This window comes from Chelonoidis abingdonii, chromosome 8 (genome assembly GCF_003597395.2).
Source record: "Chelonoidis abingdonii isolate Lonesome George chromosome 8, CheloAbing_2.0, whole genome shotgun sequence".
Taxonomy (NCBI): domain Eukaryota; kingdom Metazoa; phylum Chordata; order Testudines; family Testudinidae; genus Chelonoidis; species Chelonoidis abingdonii.
In genome coordinates this window covers 12,960,338-12,985,621 of record NC_133776.1, presented here as the reverse complement: position 1 = coordinate 12,985,621, position 25,284 = coordinate 12,960,338, and the positions used below count along the sequence as shown (strand labels likewise).

The 25,284-nt window shown below is 38.6% G+C and overlaps 1 protein-coding gene across 8 annotated transcripts in view; it reads right to left on the bottom strand.

Annotated features, from left to right (window-relative positions):
* The window catches only part of TBL1XR1 (TBL1X/Y related 1), a 175,254-nt gene that overhangs the window by 13,271 nt on the left and 136,699 nt on the right, over positions 1-25,284 (bottom strand). For 7 of the 8 annotated variants that reach the window (XM_032783447.2, XM_032783429.2, XM_032783437.2 and 4 more), the window contains 10 exons: positions 15,586-15,688; positions 11,193-11,338; positions 9,124-9,343; positions 6,762-6,894; positions 5,192-5,333; positions 4,307-4,370; positions 4,107-4,204; positions 2,616-2,676; positions 1,487-1,608; positions 828-902 (listed from right to left, as the gene is read on the bottom strand). In XM_032783447.2, the coding sequence (XP_032639338.1) occupies positions 828-902; positions 1,487-1,608; positions 2,616-2,676; positions 4,107-4,204; positions 4,307-4,370; positions 5,192-5,333; positions 6,762-6,894; positions 9,124-9,343; positions 11,193-11,338; positions 15,586-15,643 (1,119 nt within the window). In that variant the 5' untranslated portion in view covers positions 15,644-15,688. Of the gene's footprint in view, positions 1-827; positions 903-1,486; positions 1,609-2,615; positions 2,677-4,106; positions 4,205-4,306; positions 4,371-5,191; positions 5,334-6,761; positions 6,895-9,123; positions 9,344-10,950; positions 11,079-11,192; positions 11,339-15,585; positions 15,689-25,284 lie in introns of those variants that run through there. The other variant, XM_032783505.1, reaches the window with a different exon arrangement.

Genomic DNA, 25,284 nt, shown 5'->3' with positions numbered 1-25,284 from the left:
GATCAGTACTGCCTCCTTGTTCTTCCTCATCACTCTAACTGTTACCGCTTGCCTAATACTTAAATGGCAAAGCTCTTTGGACAGGAGCTGCCCTTCTGTTCTGTATTTGTGCAGCACCTCGCACAATGAGGGCCTGGTCCATACCCGGAGCTCTAGGTGGCACATCTCTACCTCGATATAACGCCGTCCTCGGGAGCCAAAAAATCTTACTCCGTTATAGGTGAAATAGTGTTATACTGAACTTGCTTTGATCCACCGGAGTGCGCAGCCCCACCCCCCTGGAGCACTGCTTTACCGTGTTATATCCAAATTCATGTTATATCGGGTGGCGTTATATCGAGGTAGCGGTGTACTCCTAGTAATATTAAGGACAGCTCTGAAGAAAGCCAGCACAGGAGCTAGCTGCAGCCTGGTCCTACAGAAACCATACACGACACTGACTGTAACATTTCTCTTTGAGCAAGACTGAGCAATCTCTCTATAACTACAAGTGTAAGTGACAGCACAATTATTAATGGGCCCGATCCTGTAAACCGCCACATGCGATAGTAAATTATACTCAAATTCTCGTGAAGTCAATGCATAAGTTCACAGGGCTGGACCCTTTGGATGAAAGGCTGTCGTTAACGAATAGAGATATTTTAGGAATGTCTGAGTCAGGTTTTTAAAAAAAGGAAAAATGTTAAAGAATAAAATAATGACATTAAAATTACTGAACTGCCAAACAACAAGGCTAGTAGTGCACATGGTAGATCTCTACCAACAAACACAGAGGATGCAGTGTACAATAACTATAAAATGGCACTATTGCCCAAAATTGCAGTTACCTTTAAAGTCATGTCATCAGAACAGGATGCCAGAAGATTACCGGTCGGATCCCATTTGATTGCATTTACTTCATTCTAAAATTGAATAATGAAAATAAATTGAAGTCTTTGCTTCCATTATAAATGACAGATTACAAAAATAAGTTAGATAGTACATAGAAGTACTTGTACAGTTACATTTCAAAATACTATCAACTCCCATTTCTCCTCCACCAGCCATACCAACTCTTATTGCCCAATAGTCAAATTTTCCCAGAGCACCTTTGTGCCTTCTTCTGCAAGGGTGCATCTCAAAGCCACCCTTTTACTCTCCTTCAAATCTTTCTGTTAAGCACCACAACATAGGTGAACTTCAAAATCACTTGACAATGGCAAGGCAGCTGGTGTGCTGTGACTGCTGATTACTCTTACCATAAATGATTCACTGTTACCTTGTGCATCCTACCCTGTTTGTGGTATCTACCTATTGTCTCTTGCCAAGCACTGGTTGGATGTTATATATGCGTACAGTACCTAGCACAATACAGCCCCCACCTCTGATTAATACTACTACTAATATACTGATACTATCAAATAGCAAACACACATTTTCCAACAAATTAAGTAATAAGGAGATTTTAAAACTTCATTCAGTATATAGAAACCAAGTCACTACTTACTGTGTGACCCTGGAAGGTTTTGATAGGTCTATCTTGTCCTAATTTACAGACATGAATACACATATCTGTGCTGCAAGAAGCAAATGTGTTGTTACTCTGCCAGTCAACATCTAGTGCTGGTGCTAGAAAAATAAGGAGAGATATTTAAGTTAGATATGTACTTTGGAAAGGTTTGATTTGTGAGTCTTCGGTGCATCAGCTTTGTAACTTGGAACAAATGCCAACAGGGAGTGACTAAATCAAGTTGAAAGAATTAACAAAGGGTTTTAAATATGTTAGAGCAGTGGGAAATGTAGACCAGCAAATGCAGTTTAATGTAGACAAATGAAATTAAGTTTAATAGGAAAGAATCAAAACAGGGAACATATCTGAAATGAAACAATTCTACAGAAGACAAGACACACATTGATGTCTAATAGCACACTAAGCCACTATGAATTGATACAAATTTCAGACAATCATGGTCCTTGCACCCCAGCTGGCAGGAGCTGGAAGCTCATTGCAAATATTACTCCCAGCTCCTTCCAAGTAGCCGTGAATGCTTTACATTATTCAGTAGTGACCCCTCTGGTTGTTGCCATGCCATTAAGTCCATGAAGTTAGAGGAGTCAAAAAGGTGGGAACATGAGGGAGTTTGAAACAGGCACCAAATGCCATACACTTTGCTTCCTCTGCTCCATCTCCCAAGCCACCAGGGGTAAAAGAAATAATGAAATGGACTTGTCTGTTTTGATTTTTAAATAAATCTATTTTAATTCCGGATCATCACAAAGATATAAAACACAAACAGATCTTAATTTTGGATACGTTCTTAAATACATTCACACAGATGATACGAAAGTTAGTTTTCATTAATGTTTCATTTAGCAAGAGGGACATGCCAGTTTACAATAATACATATCTATTATAGTTTTTCCCCACATACAACATAACAGACTGAAATACAGGTTATTAATGACGGTAGCAGATACACACAAAATTGGTTTTTCAAAGATATATTACTTGGACAGTTTGTTATATTAGATATATTAGATATATTAGATTTGAAAAAGCTCAGCACATTAACATTTTAAAACTTTTTGTGCTGTTTTTGACCAATCTGAGCTGTCACCTGCAGAGAAGTACTCACCAGAATGAAAGGGAAACTGCTGCTTGGCTTCTCCGGTATGGGCATCCCAAATAATTGTGGTCTGAGTTAAAAGATAAACAAACTTGTAAAACTGCTACAAATCATAGGTCTTTTCCACCATTAACGTCTATTAGGTCCTCTACACCCATCTTCCTGCTGGTCAGGATTGGTCACTACTGTACATGTTCTAGTGTTTTATCAAGTCTAGTTTCACACGTCCCAAACAATGGGTCTTCTACCACTTCCTTTCAAAGACTACCCTAATATATTTTAATTGCCAGGAAGCAAGCAGTTCCTGACTGCATCTTAATTTTTTCCCTCTTTTAACACAATCACATTACTCATAATTATACCTTTTTGTCTTATCCTAAATAATTCCTTTAACTTCAAATATTTGTATGGCCATTACGTGCTCTCTGTTACTGACACTTAGAAGAACAATACATATTTATAGCTTTTAAATCTATTCTCATAAATCAAACTCTCCAGCTACTAAATTATTTTTTACCTTCTTCTAAACTCTTCTTTGAGCAGTTTGCCAATACTCTGGCATCTTTCTGCTATACAAATATTTCATATGAGTAAGTCAACTATCATGGCAAAATAAACATATTTTAAAAATAATTATATTATATCCCATAGGCCTGATTCTACTGTGACAGAAGTTAGTGAGGATTTTGTTACTGCATTCAATGGAAGCATGAACAGACCTGATATTTTCTTACAGAAGTTAGTTCACAGAATACATGACCTTTTTCATCTCCCAGACAGACAATACACAATATTTTCTGACACTATATTCTCAATTGTATTCTCCAGTTGAGTTTTAAATTATTGAAGCAATGAGGCTTCCACCTCCTCTTTTGGGAGATCATTCACAATCAAACTGGATCTAATCAAATTTTTCCTGACAGCAAAGCCTGCGTTTACCTTTCGCACAATTTTGTACCCCCACTCTGAGTTATAAGCCCAGAAAATCCTAAACAATCCCTCTCAATCCTTTATGTTTTTACTCTTCAATACCTCCCTGTTCTCACTACTGTCTGAATGAGAGTTTTTTCAGAAACAGCTTTTACCTCTTCCTTTATTTTTCTTAAAGATGTGGTCTAAACCTGACTCAGCAATGATTGCCACTGCACTGCACTGGCCACTTCCCTACATTTAGATACATTGCCATTTTTCATTCTTCCATTTTTCGAGATACTGTACCTTGGAAAATAAATCCTAGATACACTGGTTTTACGCCACTGACTTCAGGGGAGTTACTTTTGACTTACATTGTTATAACAAAGAGAACCAGGCCCATTTTATCCACTGCATTCAAATCAACTAATTTCCCAACTCTACATCACATGATCAAGTTTATCTAGCACAACTGGTTCTTTATAAATCCATACTTTCTATGACTTTATTATCTTCTACATGCTTACCAAAGTCTTATTTTGGTGTTTGTCATGCATAATGTAATCATGAAACAAATAATTATCTCACCTTGTCCACTCCGGCACTTAAAATGAAGTTTCCTTTCTTGTTCCATTTTAATGCAAATATAGGTCCTTTATGTTGCCCTAAGGTGCTGGCAAGATTACCTGAAAATTTACATTGAAATTATTACATTCTAGAAATGAGAGAAACATGTTGTGAGGCACTACGCAGAAAAATATAATGGAAATGTAAAGCATTTCAATTACCATCTTTAGTCCATATTCTTGCAAATCCATCATATGACCCGGTTGCTAGAAGTGTACCTTCACTCTGTCAGCGAAAAAGTTATTACATTTATTATACAGTTCAAAACTAAGGGGCACAGAGCAAACTTTAGATAGAAAATGTTTTGCATAAGGGTCATGCTATTTAGTCCAGAACCTGCAGTATATTAAAGAGAGATGCATACGATAAAATGAAAATATAATTCTGATATGACTCTAAAATAGAAGCACTTAACAGCAATAACAGAAGATGCAAAGCCCTTGCCATTTAGGGTATGTTCATGCTGCAACCAGAGGTGTAATTTCCAGCTTGGACAGATGATCAAGCTAATGCGCTAACAGTAGCAGTGTAGTTGTGGTGGCCTGGGTAAGTTAGCTGCCAGTGCTAACTGAGGCTTGGTCTACACTGCAGACTTACGTCAGTATATCTGTATCTCTCAGGGGTGCAGAAAATCCACATCCCTGAGCGAGATAGTTATACCAATTGAACTCCTGGTGTAGATAGCACTATGTCGATGACATTCTCCCGTTGACATAGCAATTGCCTCTTGGGGAGGTGGAGTATCTCTGTTGGCAGGAGAAGCTCTCCCGTTGGCGTAGACAGCATCTTCACTAACCACTGCAGTTGTGCCGATGTGCTATATGTATAGACAAGCCCTCAGACTCTAGGTACGGGTGGTTAGTTTGTCCCACTGCAGCTTGTCCCATTTTTAGCAGCATGTTAGCTTGAGCAAAGCTAGCATGCATTCATCTATCCAAATAAGAAATGACACCTCAGCCCCAGTGCAGATATATCCTTAGCATCTGACTGCGCAAAACTGCATTTTTTTCCTCAGGTTATTTCAAGCATTTGTAATTTCCACTTACATTCCAGTCCAGGGATGTCACATCTTTGTTGCTTGGTACATCTTGCCCACCTTCTCGTATACAATGTCGGAGAACCAGCTGTGTGGAGCCACTGGTGCTGTTTTCACTGAGGTTCCATATCCGTGCTGTTGAATCTCCAGATCTAAGCAATCAAAATAACATTAAATTAATTCATAACAGAAAAGACAGAGTCCTTTTCAACAAGCATGGACATATTGTGTGGTCTCCTCTTTAGAAACTTGATTTTAAAAATGTTATATGTTAATATATTTTCCACAAAACATTTTTTTAACACTGATGTGTTTTTTGAAAGTCAGTAAATCTGAGAGCAGGTCCCAGTTACAGTCACTCCAGGGACACTTATAATAGTCTGGTGTGATCAGACTCATAGGAGCATTCTTGCTTTTCATGTACACGTTTGGTTTCCAGTCAGAATTTTATTCTGCAGGCTTTCCCCTTCCTGACAGAGCAGATCTGTAAGATGTGTTAAGTTATCCCAAACAAATCCTAACATTGTTATCTTCCCATCCCCTATAAATTAGCATCAGAATATCTAAATTATTACATACACCTCAAGTACTGGAAACTATAATAACTGAATTTCTAAGGGAGATAATGATGAGGTAAACTGGTTGTTTAAGATTATTAGACAAAAATCCAACCACTACTGGTCTTTAGTACAAAGTAATAGATTTACAAGTATTATATAGAGTGTTCTGAACATTAAATGATTTAATCGTCACAACATTCATGTGAAGTGGGAAAAGCATTACTATTCCATCCTACAGATGAGATGCAGCAAGAGTCAGTGCCTTCTTCAAGGTCTCATAGTGCGTTGGCATACTTGCAACAGTCCTGATCTCAGCTGGAGAGTCTCCAGGTTTTATCCTCCATCTCAGGTGTCTTATATTTGTCCTGAGTATCCTTGCTGTATTTCTCACCCTTGCAACGCAATGCCATTGTTTTCACTGCTGATGGAAAACCAACTCTGCTTCTGCCACAAGCAGGGAGGCAGTCGTTGGAAGCTGTCATTCAGCTCCCCTCAGGAGGCAAAAGAAGAGGCCGAGGGTAGGAACAATGAAGGGGGGAACTGAAAGAATGCAAAGGGGTGAATACCACACTGGTACTAGAATAGGGAGAATTTGATTGGCTTCCTTTTCCACCTCTCCAGCCATATAGGGGAAGGCCAGTTAGTCAGAGATGCATAGCTGATTGACAGCATCCCCCAGGATCTGGAGCAAGCACTCAACTCTCTTGATATCAGCTATGCATCTCTGACTAACTGGCCTTCCCCTATATGGCTGGAGAGGGGGAAAGGAAGCCATATATCCCCTAACATTTAAAGTTCACCCGAGTACACTGAAAATCTTCTGGCAGCTGGATGCTGCCAAGCACTCATACTTTGCAGGGAAAATTGTTCCTAGGGGTGAAAAAGTTCTATTATCAGGAACTTCAAGACAGTAGCAGAAGAGACACTGTCTATGGGGCATAGCGTACCGTGTTTGCAAAGTATATGAATACCCAGTTGCAATGAGAACTGCCATTTTTGCTTCCTTTTGTGAAAACATACCCTGAGGCCAGAAGGTCGCTAACAGGGTTCCAGGCGCAGATGAATACTTCAGATTCATGACCACGCAGCACCACTGCTTTGTTAGGAGGGATTTCGACATCTCCATCCACTTCCATCATATCCGTATGATTATCTGAATTACGGAAAACAACAGAAGAGAGTTTGGATTTTTATAGCTTGGGGTAATGTATTTCATCTGCTGAATATTAACTGGTAGGTTTATTCTGGAAAGGTAAATTCACAGAACCTACAGCTAAGATTTTTGAATGTAACAGTGATTTCAGATTCAGATACCCAATTTGAGAAACCTTAAAGTGACCGTGAATTACAAAAAGCACCAGAAGCCCTCCCTTTAGCCTCTTTAAGGTGTCTCACACTGGGCACCAAAAACTGAAGCCAAAGTTAATAGTCACTTGTGAAAAAATCACTGTAAAAATTGTATTTAAAAAAAAAACAAAAAAGCATACTCTCGCTATTCGTCAGACCTTATACTCTCTTTTATTCATCCATTTAGTACCTGATTTCTATCTTATGAATGTGAAATCAATTGCCTGTACTGTACATGAAATAGCAAACTTCTGCATTTTAACTTTAAATTAATGGCTATAAATGAGTGTGAAATCAACATTTCATCCCCTCCACTTCTAAAAACTATTTTAATTAACAGGCAGACATTTGGTTTTCTTGATACATGATACACTGATAACTGAGATTTTTATCTTATATTGACAGCTAGTATCAAATTATGATTACATGTTCCTTTTCCATGTGGAAGGTATACTGAATCCTCAATGTTCTGTAAAATATATCCGGGTAATTCATCATTAAAAAACAACTTTATTGCCAGCTATCACCAATACTGCTCAAATATTATTTCACATCACATCAAGAGAGTTTTCTTAGAGAAAACCAAGATGAATATGAAGAGTGGTAAACATTAAACTGCTCCACATTTATCCATGGCAGTCACTGTATAAACAAAACCACTGTACATATATTGCTTAAATTTAATAGTAAAGGTGTTTTAGCTGCGTGTGTCAGTGCTTGTGTGTGAGAGAAGAGAAGAAGCTATTACAGCATCATGTAAAAAACTGTATTGATTGAACAGAATCCATATCAATATGATTTGGTGTTCCAGCCAGTAGGGGTTGCTGGTATATCATATTTTTACACTAGCTTAGTAGAATAGTTCTAAAGCTTGAGGTTACAACACAGTTAAGGAAATATTACTATAGAGTTTTGAAATTTATAAAATTTATGGAGGCAGTTTGTTTTTCCAGATTCATTTATTGTAGATAATAAATTAAAGAAACTAATACAATGCAACTGTAAAGCTGGGCAAATAATGCACAAGATTTAAGTTAATATTCAGTCAAAATTTTCTTTGGCTGCTCTTGTGCCCGACTGCATTCTTTTTCACTAAAATGTTCATATAATCAAGCCTTTCCAGAAAGCTACATTTCTTTTTCTGGGAGCTTTCACACCATGAACCTGATTATACGAGTAAACTTATCCAAAACTATGAATTATATGACTAATCACAACTAAACAGCATATCGCCAACACTAAACCACTGAGTAAATAAAATTTGCAAGAACTTGTGTCAAATAATTTTGAATAATGAATCAAGAAAACTGATCTGTACTGTTGCAAGAAGGTAGACACATCTTTTGGTATCAAAGTGATTTCTATTAAATTTCCATGCAAGGCTGGATTCTTCTCCTTTGCAGTTGCGATCTTCTTGGTGTGGCCACCAGGAAACTGGTTATAGGTGTCTGACTGAATAGGCCAGTCTGACCCTGTCTTGGCACTGGTATGAGTCAGAGTAACCTCGGAACTACTTTAACTTAGACTAATTGAGGATTGGTGGAGTAGAGTTATGTTCTCTGTGCTCCCTATCCCCATACTGGGGTGAGGGTGGGGAGAGGCAGTTCTCAGAAGAGTCACATCTGATGGCTTTATTCAAGCTGAGAGCTCCCCTATCCTGGAGGGAATTCTCAGATGGCAAGTTACAGCAATAATCCCCAGTGGCACAAAGGAGCTAGGCTGGAAATGAGAATCTGGGCTACAGTATTGATGGCCCAGAGTTTAGAAGACTCCATCCCCACACACTGTAGAGAAACTGACTATTAAAATATCACATATAAACTTCTCCACAAGTCATGGGGTTACAGATACAAGGCCCTTTATCTGATGGATGCATTTACTATCTGAGGGGTACACTACAGATACAATAAAAGGCTGCATCTACTGATGAAAAGTATTATCTAAGAACTAGATATTATTATTATTATAATATATAACAAGGATATAGCCACACAATTGTGTACATAGGTGGAGATCTTTTTCTGCCTCAACTTACTTGCTATAGTGTGCGCTCCATTCTCCTCTCCATTTGCAGTATTTTCTCCATTTTTTGCAGAGCCCTGCTGGTTAGCTGCAGCTGCAGCAGCAGCAGCTGCTGCCTGTTGTTGTGCAAGTTTATCTCTGTAGGCCTGTTGTCTTGTTTGTACCACATCAGGCATTACTGCATCTATCAGTGAGAGAGACTCTATTGGCCTACCATCAAACAAGGTACCATCCTAATTTGGGGAGAGGAAAAACACACAGAAAAGATAACACCAAATGTTAGCTGTCATTAATAACAAAAATTCCAGGGAAAACTGTGCATTCCAAAAATTGTAATTTAGTATAATAAAAAGGCAACCAGTCACAAATGCAGAGAGAAATGCTATACAGAACTTGTCATCATTTATTTCTCTGCGGTTAGGTCTGGAATTTTACTCAAAAGTTAGAGTGATCATCATATAGTGAGTAAACAAGCCACAGTAGGCCTCTAGCAGAGGCTCTGGGACCAAAAGTTATATGCCTTTCATTTGAAATAACCTTTTGTAAGCTACTTATGAATATTTTAAATGTGAGTGATTGCAGCAAAAAAATCCAACTGCTTTGAAGAGCTGCATACATTGCAAGTTTAGACTATGGCTTATGAAGTCCTATGAAATTTTCCATAAACACAATATCTGGTGCTTTTGAGTAGTTTTTGTTTCTTTTTAAACAGTGTTAGCATAATTTAAAAACAAAGAATCTTATCATGAAATGGGCAAGACTCTGTCAAAAATAGTCTCTTATGTTAATTAAGGTCTTTTGAGGGTCTATTTTTAGAATCTAGAGGGATTCCTAGTGACAAATACAGGTTCTCCTTCTCCTGTTCTGAGCACTTGCTTTGGGTTTATGACCCTTCCTGAGGAAATGGATTTCTTTCACTCAAGCTGCGGAAGCTGCAGCTAAACCAACTCAAAGACCCAAGAGAGACTGTGAGGACACCAGAATTGATGCAAAATCTGTCTGCCATAGCTTAATTGACAAATATAAAGGCCTCTACTGCAAGAAGCTGATACCTTACAGGATCAACCTTTTAGATATGTATGTTTCTCCACTGCTGGAAACATACTCATGGAATAATCATGGAAGCATCATGTGTAATAGAGCCGACTAGAGATCAATAAGCCAGTTCAGGCAAAATACAAGTCTCTCGGGCACGTTCATCATTCCTGTCCTAACCAAATTCAAATATTTTCTCCATTTAGTGAGCCCTTCCTTTCTCTCCATGAGCGTTCCCCAATGGTAGGCCCCTGACAGACATGTACGGGTCTTCTCCTCTTCCTCCTCACCCCCCACCCAACCCACCTTAACAGGGGCTCTAGCTACAGTAGTTAGTGGAACCCTGTAGCCTCTCCTCTCCTCTCCTGAGCCTCTCTACTGAAACTGGGGCTTCCCCAGTACTTTAATTCAGGACACACCATAGACTTTGGAAATCCCAACAAACAAGGCCGTTTATTGAAAATCCTGATGCCACTGAGAAGGGAGCAACAATTCAAAGATAAGGAAGTTTCTAAGCCTATTGATAAGTAGGTGATGGTGAGAGGGAGACTGCCCCTGAGTTGAAAGAGGGGATAGTACATCTTAAAGAATTTGAATAAGTCTCCAGGCTTTTGGACTATTCTCTAAACTGAACCCCAGAACCTTTAGATGTTTGCCTATCATTAATCTCAGTTCACCATGGAACGAAAACCTTCAAAGAGAAGTTAAGAATTCTTGTTCTTTTGTACTATTATTTTATAATGTACGTATTTTCTGGATTAACTACAACATTATATTAGGGAAAAAAACTCCACAGATAACGGACCTTTAAGCAATGAGCCAGCACACCATGCCTGGTGTTGTGTGGCTGCACTGGGCAGAACCCCTACACAGTTATGTCACTCCATTCTGGTTCCACCAGTGGAGTCATGGTGAACACCAGCAGTAAGGAATCTGAAGTAAAAGTAAATAAATAGGACACAAGAGAGTTAAGAAAAAAATACGAGTAATCAAATGTAATGTAAGCAAGCACATAATGCTTTTGTAGGCATCAAGAAACCTCCTTACCTCATTAATACTGACTTCAGCCTCTACATACTGCAGACCTTTCTGGATGATAGAAATCAAAGCAGCTGGTGGCACCAGAGCACCATTTATATTAGACTGGCTGATATGGCTCTCTATACCAAATGTAAATGCTGAATGAGAAAACCCTAAAGACAAGGGGAAAACTATCAGAACTGATTTACTCATATACTGACAACTCTTTCTCAAAATATTGCAAGATCTTCTGGTTATAGAGACAAACAAACATTATAGCAAATATATAAAATAGAAACCTCAAACATGCCTCTGTTATATTTTATTTTAAATGTGTAAGCAATACAAACACAAATACAGAAAATTTCAGTTATATTAGGTTTGTATGTGCAATGCACATGTGGTAGGATTAAAAAAAGCATTTAATATTCTCTTTTTCTATTTTATGATACTTTTCCTTTTATTTTTGTCTGTTTCTATTTTGTTAATTCTCTCTTGAAAACTGCATAGTCCCTCAGTAAAACTGATTACAAGTTATCAGGTTATAAACCAATTAAAGGGCTCTGCTGAGATTTACCTGTTACTTTTCTGTGCTCAGATTTTTTTTTTATTACATACAAAAAATAATAAAATGTCTATGTAGCAGAGAATTAAATTCATGACAGAGCGTTTTATTTGTGCATGCTGGCACTTAAAATGACATGCTTGCTACACACTGATTCAAGAGTGGAAAGTTTATCACAATACGACACTGGTATTGGAAATTAACCTGTTATGTATTTGATTGTCCTGAAAAGATAAATTTAACATGCAGAATGTTTTATTTTAACCAATTAGCCTTCCACTTATGGACAATTATCCCCTTAAAATTCCCTTCTGGGAAACTCCTTTCAAACTTTATATATAGCACTACTTTTGTTACAACAACAAACTGCAAATGGAACAAGAATTTATGATGGTTTTCTATAAAATTCATAAAGAACATTGACTGTTTTCCTTTTTTTATTTTTATTTTTTTTGGAAGATAGGTACCAAAAGACTTATCCATCACTGCTTCTTGGTGCTCTCTCTCAGTTTGAGGAGTCCAGGAGCAGTGGGCAGATGTTGCATTATTCTCCATCATCTCAGAACAAAGCCCACAGATCAAACCACAAATCCCACTCAACAGAACAAGAGGAGGATTTTATGCTGGAACTGAATAAATGACAATAAATCAATCTAAAGCAGAACATTAATGGTTACTGAATAGTGGGTGGAACTCTCTAAATGGGTGACTATCTAGCTATCAAGCCTTAAGAAGTTTCCTGATATTACTTTTCAAACCCAATAGTCCATCTGATGTCTTGATCAATGTATAAGGGGTTGATAAGTTGCCCTTATAGAAGTATGCAGCTCATCTTCAGCTCATTGTTACTGAAAATATGCTAAGATACCATTTGAAAAGCACAAGGAGTTTGAGAAAAAAAATGAAAATCCGTGAAACTAAATCACCCAGATCAAAGGATTATAGTGACCCAGTAACTAGCAAAAAACTTTTTAAAAAATTAATTCTTCATTTTTTTTCTCCCCAGACTCACAGAGTCACGTGACAAGTCCTTGACGATCTAATTGAGAGAAATGCTTCTACACTACCGATTTTCCAAAAGGAGCATCTTAACTGACAGCTAATACTCCAAAACTTCAAGTTTTCAAAAAGTTGGAGATTACTAGATGCCACTGAGCAAAACTCAAACTCAGATGCTGGAATAAAAGGGACCATATATGTCAAATCCAAATCCCTGCACAGAGCGTTCTTTAATCCAGTGATCCCTCCCTACTAGTACCAATAGTGATACTTCAGGCTTTTGTACCTTAACGATCAACAATTGAGCCATCGGCTGTAGCAGGAGGGACCCTCTTTGCTTGACATTAAATTACGCCTGTTCTAAACCAGGAACAGAAGTGGGCTACTCTGACTCCCAGCATCACAATTGTGAGGCTAGTATTTGAAATTGTTCAATGTGAAATGGAGATTAGAGCCAAAGCAGTTGAACAGTAGCAATTAGGCACTGGCTAATAAAGCAAAAGTTTAGGGTACAATTTTCAAGCACATGTAGGTGACTTAGGAGCCTAAGTCCCATTTTCAAAAAGTGATGTAGGGTTTTCAGAGCCTAAATCCAACTTACTTGCACTGAGATCAATGGGAGTTAGGTGCCCAACCTGCTTAGGAGCTTGTGAAAATCCCACTAGGCACCTCTCTGCATCTTTAGGTGCCTAAATACCTTTGAAAATCTGATCCTTAGTCACCAGGCATTTCTGAAACTTTTACTTTTAGTCTACTCAACTGAGAGAGGCTAAACTAAGAAAAAAGAAGAAAGTCTAAATGTTCTGCCTCATGCTTGACAGGATGCCCAGTAAAAGGTCTGTTACACCAGAAACAGTAGAGAAATACTATTAAGGCGATCAAATGTTCCCGAGGATCCTGAAGATAGATAGTCCAAAGGCAGTAAAGCTGCTCATAAATCAGGTTCAACCTCTAAGTGCCTGTCGCTGGAACTTAAAACAGAATGCATGTATTTAGCATGCTAGAAAAAATGTCTTCCTTTCATATTGCACTTGCCATCATTAATGGACCATGGAAAGTTGGTGCCTATTGATGAAGATGGCCAGCCTTTGAGCTTGTCTTATGGTCACAAAACCTTGGTGTTAGACAGCTTCTTGCAAATTGTTTCTCTTTTCAAGCAAATCCCCAAAACAGTATTCCCTTGAAGCTGAATGAGAAGAGACACAGAAGTCATCTCTTGGTGAAGGATGGAGCCAGAGGGGTCTTTTTTTAGCTTCTGCGCTGAGCTGCCATGCTGTAGGAAAGACAAAGTGGGTGAGGTAGTATTTTTTATTGGACAAACTTCTTTCCAATAAAAGATATTACCTCAACCATCCAGTCTCTCTAATATCCTGGGACCGACACAGCTCCAACTACACTGTTATAGTAAAGGCAGGCAGAGATACGAAAATAGCCTCCAACAGATGGGTTGGAAGAAATAGAAGAACTTAGCCTAACTAGTGTATCCAATAGGACAGTGAAGGATTTTGTTGTGGCTTTTGTTCTTCAGACACCATCACAAAGAAACCATATAGGCACAGCTGGGTCCGAAATAACCATGTTCACAAAATATACACGAACGTGCATGTCTAGCTACATATTGTTACTCTGACTGGTTTCTGAGGGCTTCTAAAACATAGAAAACAGTGAGCACAATTAGAGGACTCAAACTATTTGAAGGGATACTACCCTTGTAGTAAAAAGAATGGGAGTACTTGTGGTACCTTAGAGACTAATAAATTTATTTGAGCATAAGCTTTCCACTTCGCCGGATGCATGTAGTGGAAAATACAGTAGGAAGATACACACACACACACACACACACAGAACATGAAACAATGGGTGTTACCATATACACTATAAGGAGAGTGATCAGTTAAGGTGAGCTATTATCAGCAGGAGAGAAAAAGAACTGTTTGTAGTGGTAATGAAAATGGCCCATGCCCATTTCCAGCTATTGACAAGGAGATCTCAGGAACTGGGGGCGGAAATAAGCATGGGGAAATAGTCTACCCTTTTAGTGTATACTACAGATGTCATTGCTCTGTATAGGCACAACTGGGGGGCGGGGACAAAAAACAAAACACCTTCCTTTGTTTATGACAACAGCATTAGACTTTTGCTCTACCCGGCTATCCTCAAGAGCTAGGAGACTTCTGTTAGTCTTGCACTAAGGAGCAAAGACTCACACGAGAAACCTATACAGATAGTGTCTTTAGAAAAGGGAAATAACTTCAGAGATTCTAAAATACATTCCTGGTAAAAATCTATTTATCCACATTTACAGTAGGACAAATTCTATAATTCATTATTGTCTCATTCACTGATGTTTCCTTGTTTGAAACAGAGTAATATCAGCTTGTTCTATTTTCCTGCTTTGCCAAGAAACTCAGTTGCACAAGAACAACCTATAGGAGTGTCTTTTGGAGGACTCCAGAATGGAAGCATACCACAAGAGTATTTTTCTGCAGCAGACCTCTTCAAGCGGCCCACAGCATGAAGAATCTTGGTCATCCAGCACATCAAAGCTTCTTCTGAGCAAATGAGTTTCCTGAGACTCAACGAGCCCTTATTTTACTAGTAAGAAGCTACCAAATTTAAAATTACTCAAGTTGATTAAGTTGCAAGAGGCAACTTAGCAGAATCGATCCTCATGATGGAAACAGATATAGAGAGAAAGCAACAAGAAGCAGTTCACATCTAGTGGATGAATCCACCAGGTTAAATTATAAATCCCAACACCATGGAATCTGACACAGCCAATTACAGATGAATTATTTCTTGACTATCAAAGGAATTAAGAAATATTAACTTGATTATCATAATTCATGTACTCACCTGACTCTTGCAAGTATCTATATACCAGGAAGTTAACCTCATCACTGCTTATACTCATCTTTATTCCCACTTAAACCATGAGGTCACGACAAAGGATATAACCCTAAAAATAAAGTAAAGAACCGTAAATTAGATAGGTATTTTTAAACAACCAATGCCAGTTTCTCAACAAATGGTATATAAAAACAAGACACTTCTTCACAATGTTGAAAATGTGGATTTTATTTCACAATGTAAAATGTCTGAATTTCCACCTTTAAAATGCCATTTATCTCACACCATTGTAAAAGATCACTCTTTTTAAAATCAAGCCAGATACACAACTGATGTACATTGACATAATTTGATGGCACTATTTTAATTAACAGAAGCCAAAGGACTGGCCTCATTTAAAAAACAACCAAACAACAACATGATATAGGTAATATAGTTTGTAGCAAATCACATAATTAAACTAGAATTTATCTTTCACTATTTCAACTTCTTTCTACTTGGACAATGAAACTAAAATACTTGCTTTAAACACTTATTTTCTAATCAATTTTATTTTCAGGTTCTCAAGCAACATCACAATGCTGCAATATATAGGTTGCAAAGACTGCAAGGATATATTTGTTCAGGAAAAAACATACTTCTGTTAAAATAAAACAGAATGGTAATATTGTGGGCTCTGTAAAACCATTATATTTTTGGGGGGCAATTTTGACCTAACAGCATTCCTTTTAATAAAAGCTTTATCCGCTTTTAATTAACATTTGAATATGTATTTCATTTTTTTATTTGAGGTCTGCACAGTAACAATGATTGTCAGTGGCATTTACCAACAAAAATAACTCTAAGTACATAGTTTCTGACAGAGATTTGGGCAATATTTTGTTGCATGTAATCGAAACAACTATCTGAAGGAATCTTAATATTTATAACAAAGTTAACACACTAGCCTTTGCCTCTGAAGACCTAGATTAAAATGCTAAATTAGGTTACAGTGAAAATGTAGTGGCCTCATCCTAGATTCTCAGTAGTAATCAAACTACCACACAACTTGCTATGACTGACAGTGTGTATTCAAGAAACAGCTGTGATAGCAGAACAGTGGCAAGTTAAGATTGAGGTATGTTTACACTGCTGTGAAAATCTTTCACAAGGCCTGATCAAACTTTATGTGTCTCTAACAAGTGCTTGTAGTCCCTAACTTTAAGAAGTCTCAAATTCACACAAGAAGAAGGGGGACAATATGGAGGAATATCACAGGTCTTATATAAGGTCAAAATGCACAGTCCACGTTATTCATTTCTACTATGAAATCAAACCTGTTAGCCCCCATTATGCTATAGAATCCATCAGGCACTATCTTGCTAACAGTCCTGCTCTTCCTCTATATTATCTACACGTATGGTGCAACTATAAATGCACAGCTCATACATTAAATTAGAAATAGTGAATCTGCAGATGTGGAGAGGAAAATCAATTTTGGTCCCTAAAAAAAAAGCAGGTATATTGGTGCAGAAAATCACTCAATACCATCAACCATAGTGCTGCCAATTATTGCAATATTTGGTGTTTTTCTTAAAGCCCCAACAGCTGGGGTCAAGAGACTGTCAGAATCCCTGCTTCTACTTTGAAAAAAAAAAAAAGTTAGTCTCTAGCTCTCATAGTTGCAGAGAAAAGCTTAAAAATGTGAACTGAGCGTACCCTACAGGATCAGAAACCAGAAGACAAGATACGTTTATGGCTTTGATTTTTTTAAACAATGATTTTGAATGTTTTAGGTTGGCAATACTGAGCTCACTGGTATCAGAGTTCAAAAAAGTTAGTCAAAAATGAAAACACGAGACCCCTCTCCCCCCACCTTTTGACTAAAGGTTAGTCAAAAATAATGTTGCAACATCTCATATTTCCTTATTGTCCTGGCACCAGTAAAACATAGAAGGAAACAGTAGAGAATAGGCCTTCTTAAATTGTCCAAAATGAATATCACTTCACAAAATAGGAATAAAACCTGTTGGCTTCCTCAGCTGGCTCCTACTATAACTTGTAGGATGGTTGTGTGGTCATTTGATCCTAAGGGTCAAGGAGAGGGAACTAAAAGGGAAGCAATTAGTGATGAAAAGCTAAGCAAAAACAAAACAAGAATAAAACAAAAGAAACCCAGAAGACCAGGGTAACTAGATAGCTGAAATTTAAAAGACTTTACATTCTTTCTAGGACATTATTTTTTTTTAAAATGAGAAAGACCAAATTGCAATTTCTATGCTACTTGAATCTTTTTCATCTCTCTTTTTCTTCTGAAGGCATAACAATGCTTACAACTGCTAGTTTGCAGGACACAATGTCCAGATTTTAAAAGTATGTTGATAGCCTTTTCTTACAAATAACGCTTGGCAAGTTTAGTTAAGTAGCTTACCTTAAAGTCACAAACATGCTGATAATGAAAAGAAAAAAGTGGGCAGTTTTTCTTGATAAACCCACAAACTAAAAGGAAACACAGCTAATCATTTCTGGGGTTGACAAATTTCTGAAGAGCTGTCCTGCTGCAAGTTTAGGCATTTGTTCTAGAATTTTTGCAAGGCAAAATGTGTGAATTCTATCATTTCTATAATCATTTGGAATTTTAAAACAAGTTTAAATATAATTTTTAAGGCTCATGTTGCTAAACACGGGAATATATGTACTCTTCAACTATGTTGTACGTATCAGCAATTCCACCTAGCATAAAAACCCAACATCAAACACTAGTCCTTTTTAGACAGACTATTCAGTTGTCAAACATTGTACATTATCCTATTACCCCAAACCACTAGCTAAAGGGAAGGGAGTTCCATGGCAGAGGAAACAATAGTCCTCTATTAAAAAACAAAAACAAAAAACAAACAAAAAACCGTAGTTGAGTTACAGAGGCCAATGTGGAAGTCTCCTTATGTTATATACCCACACACCCTGCAGAAATTCATAACACTGGTGTGGTGCCCCTACTACCTATTTCATAGATTTTTCAGATTTCACTACATCATAAGAAAAAGAAGAGATAAACAATATGGAGAAATCAGGTATGAATACAAATATTTAATATTTGGCAAATAAATAGCATTATTACTACCAAGAGGGCTAGCTATTCAAAGCAGAATTGCAAAACTGTGATACAAATGTACCAGCCACCTGTTCTTTATTCTGATAATTGAAGATCAGGAAAAACTAATATTTTACTTGTCTGTCAAAAGTGTTATTCACCTTAGGCATGTAAGCTAGTAACATTTAGCAAGGCTGGTTCAAAGTGTTTTCCAGCAAGATGTTCAGTGAAGTAAGGAGAAATAACTGGCATTTGTCCCACATGAAAACAGGTTTTAGATCTCATTGCCAAAAGGTGGCAGAGTATAACACAAACTTTTGAAATACTGAACACTGCTTGAAAAATAAGAAAATGTGTTAAATAAGCATAGAATCTGCCCAGTGAGGACATTAAAATATAAGAGAATTATTACAAGAAAAGGGTTGCACAAGTTTCCAGATTCTTTCACAGTCTTGGTTTTAGCCATTTTCTATAGCGCTTGTTTAAGATTGCTACCGATTCCAACACATCTATGTCACTTTTCATCCCAAGGGATCCCAGCTCTATATACGCAAGAAACAATTCACTACTGAATTCCACTGACCTGTATGTAGAGAGTAGAGAGCAGCAGTCAAGCAAAGAACCACCACACATTCCGCTGTACAACAATGGGAAAAGAGGGAGTTTGGCAAACTTTAGACATAGAATTAAAAGTAAAATTCAATGCAGGTGAAAATGTTTACGTAAGCACAGAAGGTAATCAAGATGCCACTAAAACTTTCCTTTTCACAAACTTCTACTTCATGAAAGTTCCGTGAGACCTTAAGGGATAGATTCTGCATCCTGCTGTGGGCAATTCACACTGGAGTACTACTGCAAAGCATCTGCAAAGCTGGCTTAGCCAGCTACCCCAATGCACAGAACTCTCCAGGAGGAGTAGGGCCAGCATACCCAGCTCTACATGGCCCCTCTTCATTCTCGCTGATGTTAGGGTGACCATTTGACCGGAAGATCCGGTCAAAAAGGGATCCTGGTGGCTCCGGTCAGCGCTGCTGACTAGGCCGTTGACTATCCAGTTAGTGACGCAGCGGGGCTGGCAGGCTCCCAGGAAGCACCCGGCATGTCCTCCCTCTGGCTCCAATGCGTAGGGCAGGGTTGGGGAATCTAGGGCCTGCGGGCTGGATCCGGCCCTGCGGTTAATTTCATCTGGCCCATGGGGCAGAGGCCATGAGCGCCATCTTGCCCCGTTGTGGGTGGTTGGGGGAGCCCTGAGTCTTGGTGCCTCCCTGCAGGGCTGGAGCCACAAGCAGGGGAAGTCCTGAGGTGGCGTGGCAGGAGTGATCTAGAACTCCAGCAGTTCGCATGTGTTGGAATGGCCTGGGAAGCTGTTACAGCCACACACCAGTTCTGTCAGCCTTGAGGCAATGAGGAGGCTGAAGCCTTGTCAGGTAACAACTGAATCCAAAGCAGCCAGCTATATTAATACATCACAAGTGCTCAGCTCAGCACAGCCATCCCATCACTTTCTCCTGGAACATACAGAGCTATATAGGATTTCTGCCAAGGAAAATAATAATAGGAATATAAATACATTAAATTAGCTAACCAACAATTTGACTGAATTTGTTTTTCCCAGAATTAGAACAAGGCCCAAAGTGGTGGTTGGTGCTTTGTGTTGTTTTCTTTGGGAGCAGAGGCAGCAAGTGGAATGGAGACAGACAGAATGGGCCAGACATAAAGAGTAAAAGAACAGGAAAAAATGAAAGAGAAGAAAACTAAAAAATTACTGTCCATAAACAAGTTAAGGGACTGTTAATACCTTTAATTCACTGATTTCCTGTGCATATTCTTATGTGCTCGAGGGAAAGGAATGAGATGGCGAGTACTTTTCAGCACTTGAAATTATATTAATATTGCTCTTTACTCTGGATTCAATTAAATCATTGTGAAGAGACGGAGAATATTCATTATTTATTCATTCATTCATGCAGAATTCTGTGGCAGATGAAGGCCTTATCAGATCTTAAACCTTCCGGTTAATCTGAAAAAAACTGTCCACTGAAAATATTTTTTCAAATTTTGGCAGTTATGTGTTGACCCCATAGCAGAGAGGCCTCTTGACATTCTAAAAATTTAACAACAGTCTGGCCCTGCCAAAAATACTAAATCTGGTCCTGACAACATTAACTCGAAACAGACAAAATTTTTCCTGGAATCCACAATTTTTCAATAATATTTGGAAACCACTGAAATTTTTTCAACAAAGCCTAAAAGTCCCATTTTCAAACGTGACTTGGGTATCTATAAGCCTATTTCATATTGAAATCAATGCCTAGGTCACAGTTAAAAACGGGACTTACAAGAACAGAGCTATGAAATTTAGATTGAAAAATATTATTTATGCCAAGAAGTTACAGTTTCTAAGCCAAGGATGAATGGGTTGGGGTTCCTCATCCAGCCTAAAGGGAACACACCGGCCCTGATTAGGCACAGGCCTAATACCTTCCTTTAAATCACAAAACATCAAAAACAAACATCATCTTAAGTCTCCTCCAGTAATCTAGAATTTCCCTCCAGGATCTCCTGTATCCTAGTTCCTGCTTCCTAAAGGACCACTCCCACTGCCTGTTTATCCTGGGTAGAGTTAATGAGGGGCACCTACCACAATGAATGAAATTTCAGCAACTTCATGCAGGCTTCTAAGGCCTGCTAACTAGGGGGTCAACAGCAGAGCCCTGGACTTTGTAAATACAAAGTATTTCTCAAAATGCAGCAAAGGAATTATTTTGTTCTGGTAGATTAAGACTGCACAACAAAGAGGTCTATCCAATGCTCCAGGTGCCTTTGAAGAACATTGTGCATAAACAGACTCCTGCATTTACTCACACATAATGGTACCATGACCACAACATGAATATCTCCGAAATGTACTAAACCCCTCCAACAAAGATACAAACATTAGTCAGATTCTTTCCCCCACTTTACAAGAAACCCTGGATAATAACTTCTATTTTATTTTGAAGCACGCACACACAAAGGTGGAATCACATTTTTTTTTTTTTAGATTAGTACCATTTTTAGGACCATGCTCTTTAAATAAAACCATCTGAATTAATGAATCTGAAAAGGTCCAGATACTTGGTTTATTTATAATTCCAAAGCCTAAAGGGACTACTGTGATCATTTAGTTCAGGGTGGGCAAATTTTTGGCCCTAGGGCCACATCTGGGTATGGAAATTGAATGGTGGGCCATGAATGCTCACAAAATTAGGGATTGGGGTGTGGGAGGAGGTGAGGGCTCCAGCTGGGGGTGGGGGTTCTGAGGTGGGACCAGAAATGAGGAGTTCAGGATGCAGGTGGGCACTCTGGGCTGGGACCGAGGAGTTCAGAGGGCAGGAGGGGGATCAAGGGTGGGGCAAGGGGTTGGGTGCAGGACAGGGTTAGGGGTTCAGGCTCCAAGGGGCACTTACTTCAAGCAGCTTCAGAAGCAGCAGCATGTCTCCTCTCCAGCTCCTATGCAGAGGCGCAGCCAAGCAGCTCTGCATGCTGCTGTGACCACAGGCACCGCCCCTGCAGCTTCCACTGGCCGCAGTTCTCGGCCAATGGGAGCTGTGGGGGCAGCATGTGAAGCCCCCTGGCTGCTCCTACGTGTGGGAGCCAGAGGGGGGACATGTCGCTGCTTCCGGGAGCCGCATGGAGTGGAGCAAGCCCCTGACCCTGCTCCCTGGCTAGAGCACCGGAGCAGGACAAGCCCCAGACCTGCTCCCGGTGGGAGCTTGAGGACCAGATTAAAATGTCCGGAAGGCTAGATGCAGCCCCCGGGCCATAGTTTGCCCACCCCCGATTTAGTTGGACCTCCTGTTATTACACAAGCTACAGAACTTCCTCTAAATAATTCCTTCTTGAACTACAGAATCTTTTTTTTTTTTTAAACTGATCTTGATTTAAAAATTGCCAGTGATGGAGAATCCACCACAATCTTTGCTAACGTTCCAGTGACAGTAAATTGTTTAGCTAGATAAGCACTGAGAAAAGAATATGCTTATTTACACAACCTTTTGGAAAGTTTTATTTCAACTCTCCATAGTTTACATAAACATCATGTACTGTAAAAGGGATCTCCCCAGCAATATACCATTTCTCCAAAGGTTATTCTTCACAGTACTTTGCAAATTAATCTTAAGATCCATAACTTATGGAACCCCATCTGCTAGACATTGGTATCTCTACATGAAGCAAGCAATATAAAACTTTGCTATCAGGGGCCCTGGGCATCTATACAGAAGCTGGTTAAGCACCTCCAAGGAAGGTGGAGGAGCCTTCGGGAGCAGTGATGTTTCATCTTTAAACAGATTCAAGCTAGAATCAGCGCAGAGATTGGGCTGAGGTTGAGAACATATTTTGTGGCTGATGTGCTCTCCCCATTCTTAGTAAATTCCAAATGAAAAGTATTTCAGATTTCCAGTTTCAGTGCCAAGTTCCAACTTTAGAGTTAATGTTTATGAGCAAGTTATAAAACTTCAGAACACAATAGCAGATCTTAACAAGAATGCCAATACATTCTGTGCTATAACACTGAATTTCACTGGTATTAAAAAAGTGCCCTTTCTCAAGATGTAAAAACTAAAACACAAAGAAAAAGTTTAACAAAATGCTTGTACCCTATATTTATAAAAAAGTTTCCCTGCAAGATCATGTCTGAAGTTGATAAGAGTTTCTTATGGTAAAGAGTTGGCCCAATTCAAGGAGAAAATTGTATTGTGGATGTATTTATTAAGAAATCAGTTTTAATTATAACTGGCATTTTCCCATAAGCCTTTAAATGTTGTCTCTTCTTTGATTATACTATTCACTTACTGTCCCGAAATGTTCTGTTTGTTTTCACATTTTCATTTGAGAGACTTTTTCCTACCATCGGGCACACAATAAATTGGCCTTGTTAGAATTCTTATGGTTTTTGACAATGCTGTTATTAGGGAGTCTCTCTAACCTTCTGAATTCAAAGGAAAACACTTTTAAAGTCCTCGGTGGATAAGAAAAACTGGCTTTGTTGTAAGGTTCACATAGTTCAAACAGAAAAAGCATCACTATTCCTGACTTTACTCATCTCTTAACTGCTGTTACTTAAAAATATTCTTTTGCTTTCAAAACTCAAAAGGAGATGTCAAATATGAAAACACATTAACAAACTTCCCTGTAATTCTACTTAATGAACCTTCTCTCTTACTTGCATCCCATATAGTCATGTTTTAATTGTTTTCCTCCTAGCAGTCTAAAACATGAGCTGCTTTTCACATCTTCATCGTTTATCTCCAATGCTTTGGTCTTATTTTTAAATCACTATAATACAGCTCTATTTTCAAATACTGAAATATAATTTTTCTTTTCCCTGTCCGACTTTTTTCCTTAGCTCGCTCAGTAAATATTTGTATAAATATTCAGCTTTACTGACCTAATTTATGGCAGCAATCTCCATCTTTCCATGCCAATTTGAGTGTACAGAACACTGTGTGACACAGACTGTTTGGAATTTCCTAAAGACAGAGAATTACAACCCTAAAAGAAAAATGAACTAAAATGATAAGATCCTCACAAGTTTCAAATCTGGGCATTAAGTCCCCAGAAACACCTAGCATAGTTCTAACATAAGGCACAGATATGGTTTATTTCTTGTTTTTGCCTAAGAACATAACATAAGAATGGCCATAATGGGTCAGACCAAAAGGTCCATCCAGCCCAGTATCCTGTCTACCGACAGTGACCAATGCCAGGTGTTCCAAAGGGAATGATACTAACTCCTGCCATCCATCTCCACCCTCTGACAAATAAAGGCCCGGGACACCATTTCTTACCCATCCCAGCTAATAGCCATTAATGGACTTAACCTCAATGAATTTATCTAGTTCTCTTTTAAACCCTGTTATAGTCCTAGCCTTCACAACCTCTTCAGGCCAGGAGTTCCACAGGTTGACTGTGCACTGTGTGAAGAACTTCCTTTTATTTGTCTTACAACTGCTGCCCATTAATTTCATTTGGTGACCCCTAGTTCTTATATTAGAGTAACAGGTAAATAACTTTTCCTTAATTACTTTCTCCACACCACTCATGATTTTATATACCTCTATCATATTCCCCCTTAGTCTCCTCTTTTCCAAACTGAAAAGTCCTAGTTTCTTTAATCTCTCCTCATATGGGACCCATTCCAAACCCTTAAATCATTTTAGTTGCCGTTCTCTGAACCTTTTCTAATACCAGTATGTCTTTTTTAAGATGAGCCACATCTGTACGCAGTATTCAAGATGTGGACGTACCATGGATTTATATAAGGGCAATAAGATATTCTCCGTCTTATTCTCTATACCTTCCTGTTTGCTTTTTTGACTGCCGCTGCACGCTGAGTGGACGTCTTCAGAGAACTATTCATGATGACTCCAAGATCTCTTCCCTGATTAGTTGTAGCTAAATTAGCCCCCGTCATATTGTATTCACCTAAAGCAAAACACTATTTAATTACTGAACCATGAATCTCTTCCCCAAATTCATATGGTATGCGATGCAGGAGAACGGGCCCCTAGATATTATGGTAATATCAAGTTACACAGTATATTCAGAATTGCATTTGAATATTATGAGTTATGCAAGGCTAGCAGCTC